The 3,836-nt window shown below is 37.8% G+C and overlaps 1 protein-coding gene across 1 annotated transcript in view; it reads right to left on the bottom strand.

Moving 5' to 3' along the window:
- Positions 1–741, bottom strand: part of LOC118320903 (protein diaphanous homolog 3-like) — a 145,871-nt gene extending 145,130 nt beyond the window's left edge. The window contains exon 1 of the mRNA XM_035652025.1: positions 259–741. Within this exon, the coding sequence (XP_035507918.1) occupies positions 259–381 (123 nt within the window). The 5' untranslated portion in view covers positions 382–741. The remainder of the gene's footprint in view (positions 1–258) is intronic.
- Between the last annotated feature and the right edge of the window lie 3,095 nt (positions 742–3,836).

Genomic DNA, 3,836 nt, shown 5'->3' with positions numbered 1-3,836 from the left:
TGTGTAAATAGAGTCAAGTCACCCAAGGCCACTTTAGCACACCTTTAAAAAGGTAGAGTCGTGCCTCTACACATTATATTATTTATGAAAAAGTTTTTGCAGCCACTTTTTCCTTCTGGGTGTTGCACTTTCCTCTGTGTGTGTGTGTGTGTGGTTCCCGGGTATCAGATATACTCATGTAGTACAGTATATTCAAATATTTTATCTGTCATGCTGCAACAACAAAACAAGTGTCTCCATTCAGTCTGCCATACTTACAAACTTGGGTTTGCGCTCTCCTTCATCGTAGCATGAAGTGCTGTGGTGTGAAGAGCCCTTCTTCTTTTCTCTTTTGCTGTCTCGTCCGGTTGTAGAGTCAAGCCGCTGACTGTAGCTATCCATGTTGTTAACCTAGTGACTTCTACGCGAGGTGGTAGCTACTAGGTTAAATACGTTAACCTTGTAATGTATATAATGTTAGCACACACACCCTCAAATGGTGAAGGACGAACACACGCGAAACTGTCTACATTACCATCCGTCAAGTTAGCGAGCTAGCCAGTGTGCTAAACTATCATTCACCGATGGCTTTACTTAGCGCTAATCCAATTTATGGACTGTCACGTAACCTAACTCTTTAGTTTCCGCTAACACAAGGAATACTGCATACAACGTAAAGGTTTTCCCCATTGACAAATCTTATACGGACATTAATGTAAAGCTATATAACCATGACAAGCAGTAGCCGGAGCGTTTCCTGGATAAATTTATGTGGCAGATTTTTTTGACAGACCCGCGCAATGAGGATGTCTGCTCCGCGTGTTTAATCTAACCAATAACATCCACTCAGCCACAGACACGGACTCCTCATTGGTTATATATACTGTCAATGGTAACAGCCCTCTCTGTTTACAGTTGAAAGTGCATTTGATTGGCCCTGGTGAGCTGTCAATCAGCCTTACTTCATAGATCTCCCCCATTATAGGCCGGTTGTTTTATCCCTTATGACCCGCCCTACTCTGCTTCTGATTGGTTAGTATTCTTTGCCTTCATATGTACGAAAAGTGGGATTGGTCAGGGTAAGCAGTTTGTCTGCAGACATTCATGTCATGCTTTATACAGTTAGTTATACAAGTTATACAAGTTATACAATTGCACCTTTAACAATTTAACCATGTAGATTAACCCACAAAGCACATTTTATTGAATACAAATTACAAATGTTTACTTCAAAGTACAGTAATATTAATAGAGTTATTGAGAAGTCTTCTGTAGAAGGTTTACAACAAGGCACAAAGGCATCCGGCAACACTACAATATGCACACACCTAAAAAGGATAAAAATATTTTTGGGTTGTGGAAACTTTGTTTTAGTGTTGCATGTGTTTTGCAACAAAACACACATTTCCCTGAGAGGTTCAATCAATTTTATTTGGCTCATAATAGACCTACTATTATGCACAGTTTTAGTCTTTTCAAATTGCACAACAGATCATAGATGAGAAGAACATCTGTGTGTGGGTCAAGTTACCACAGCAATATTACTGACTAGTTGGCATTTTCTGTATATTTTAGAAAAATGAAATGCTTTGCCCTTCTCACCATCCTATCGTCTCACATTTCAAGGACTCAACAAGCCCTTTACTTTATTGGTTTTCATGGGAAAGCTTGGGGTGGAACATAAGTTGACGCTGCCTTTTTTTAAATAAGGTTGTTATACAGAAAGTGCTTTACACTGTTGGTTTTCTGCTTTGTTTGGCAATTTAAAAGTAAGCCTAAAGCTACAGTAAAATCCCAAATACCTCATCTGATGAAAACAGCAATGAGCTGATGTGATGCAACAAACAGAAACTCTTTTGAGATCCTTCTCACATGCTCAAAACAGGATTTTCTCCCTCAAGACATACAGTATCAGAGAGAGTTCTCCAATTTGATGTAAAGCCAATCACTATGAAAAATTGGTGCCCTGGAAATCCATGACTCCCATGAATATTGGCAGTGAACAATATTATATTCCTGATTGCTTTTGGTAGATGCCAGGTAAGCCATTCTATGGTTGATGTTGTTCAGCAGTTATGCTTGATCGTTTACGTAACCTAATGATGGCAATAGGATAAAAAGTAGTATTAACCTTTGCACTCCTTTTGTACTTCCAGACAGCAGGGACTATACTAATCCCTTCTAAAACATCAGCATTGGACTCAAATAATAATTAGACTTGTAACATATTGACAGTTACAAATTTAACAACAAGTGGTTTGATTGATTGTTTTCTGAAAGAACATACTAGCCAAAAAAATCACAGATTTCAGCAGCCTGTTAGCTCATGTAATTTGTTCAACTGTCAACCATCAGTCTTATAGCTTAGTTTATATGTGAATTGCTGAAAGCCTGTTTAGCATGCACATTTTGTATTGAAAAAGTATATATAATACATTTTATTTAAAAGCACCATAATACAGTACAGGAATTGGTTATAAAAATGTTCATTAAAAAAATTATCACCTCTGATGCTGTGTGCTCAGCATACGGGCGGCTGTGGCTCAGAAGGCAGAGCGGGGTTCGTCCCCAATCAGAAGGTTGTTGGTGTTCGATCCCAGTCCTCCTGCACGTGTGAAGATATCCTTGAGCAAGATACTGGAACCCCAAAAATTGTGTGAATGAGTTAGTTTTCTGTTCGATTGGAACTTTGCCATCACTTGAGGTGGAATGTTGGCACGTAGTGTGTAAAAAGCGCTTTGAGTGGTAGAAGATAGAAAGGCGCTATTACAAGTACAAGGGTCCATTTCACCATTTACCATTCATCCAAATCACTCATTTTATACAAAACTTCTGCAGTTATTGTGTTCACTGTTTAGGTTTGTGTTGTTATTAGTTTTATCAGTTGTTCTTTGAATATGAAATGAAAATATCCATTTAAAAAATATGTCACTTAGTTTTATCAATTTAAAGAGTGATGGTACAGGTATAAAGATGTGCACCTCTCCAATCATATTGCTGCAGGGGAAAGCCCTAGTTTTCTAAAAGCAGTTGGTTTTTCAAGAAGTAGCGTTTGGGGGTCCCTAAGGTCCTTGAAGTGGGTTGTAGGGGATCTTCAGCAAAAGGAGAAAGTGAGAATTATTTAACTTTTTTGGGTTGGTTGGTTAGGGCAACAAGGAATTACTGGCAATTGGCCATTTTGATTTGACTGTAATTTATAGTGGATCTTGAAGTTTGGTGGGTCGGTAGTTCGGCATGTGTGGTTTCAAAAAGGAGGAAATCTTCATTTATAAATGCTTAAGCTATCAAGGTGTCTGACTTGAGTTATGTTTGATAGAAAAGCTTCACAATCGCCTGTTTGTAGGTCTCACTTATTTTGTGTGCAGGGTTTGATGTTATTTTATTTATATTCAAGAATCGAATGTGGGCTCTGATTTCAGGGAGAGATATATGTAATGGTTGTTGAATATTATGTTTTTGTGCTTTTTTATATGTAAAAGCTTGTGATGACATTTTTATGTAGGCTTATCAGTTATTTTGAAAAATCTATTTTTATAAAAGTGTGGTAACGTACTTTATATGTACCATGGGAATAATTTGTGGGACTCATATGTGTTAGAAATTAATTAAAACACTTGCTCTAATATTTCCCACGTGCTCACGTTGACTGCTGAACTATCTCACATGACAGACTCCACACATGATAAGTTTTTATAACTAGGTTTCGGGAACAAGGATCCACGCCCTGCAATAATTCTCATTTCGCTCAAAAACTTATCTTAAGCAACCTTTATCGTTTACTCCCTCGAACTCATTTTTTCGCTATGATCTGGCGTTCAAGACAGAGAAACACAAAAACGAATTACTCGAACCACGAT

Source organism: Morone saxatilis, unplaced genomic scaffold, assembly GCF_004916995.1.
Source record: "Morone saxatilis isolate NCDOM2014 unplaced genomic scaffold, NCSU_SB_2.0 Contig11, whole genome shotgun sequence".
Lineage (NCBI taxonomy): Eukaryota > Metazoa > Chordata > Actinopteri > Moronidae > Morone > Morone saxatilis.
This window is presented reverse-complemented; position numbering and strand designations above follow the sequence as displayed.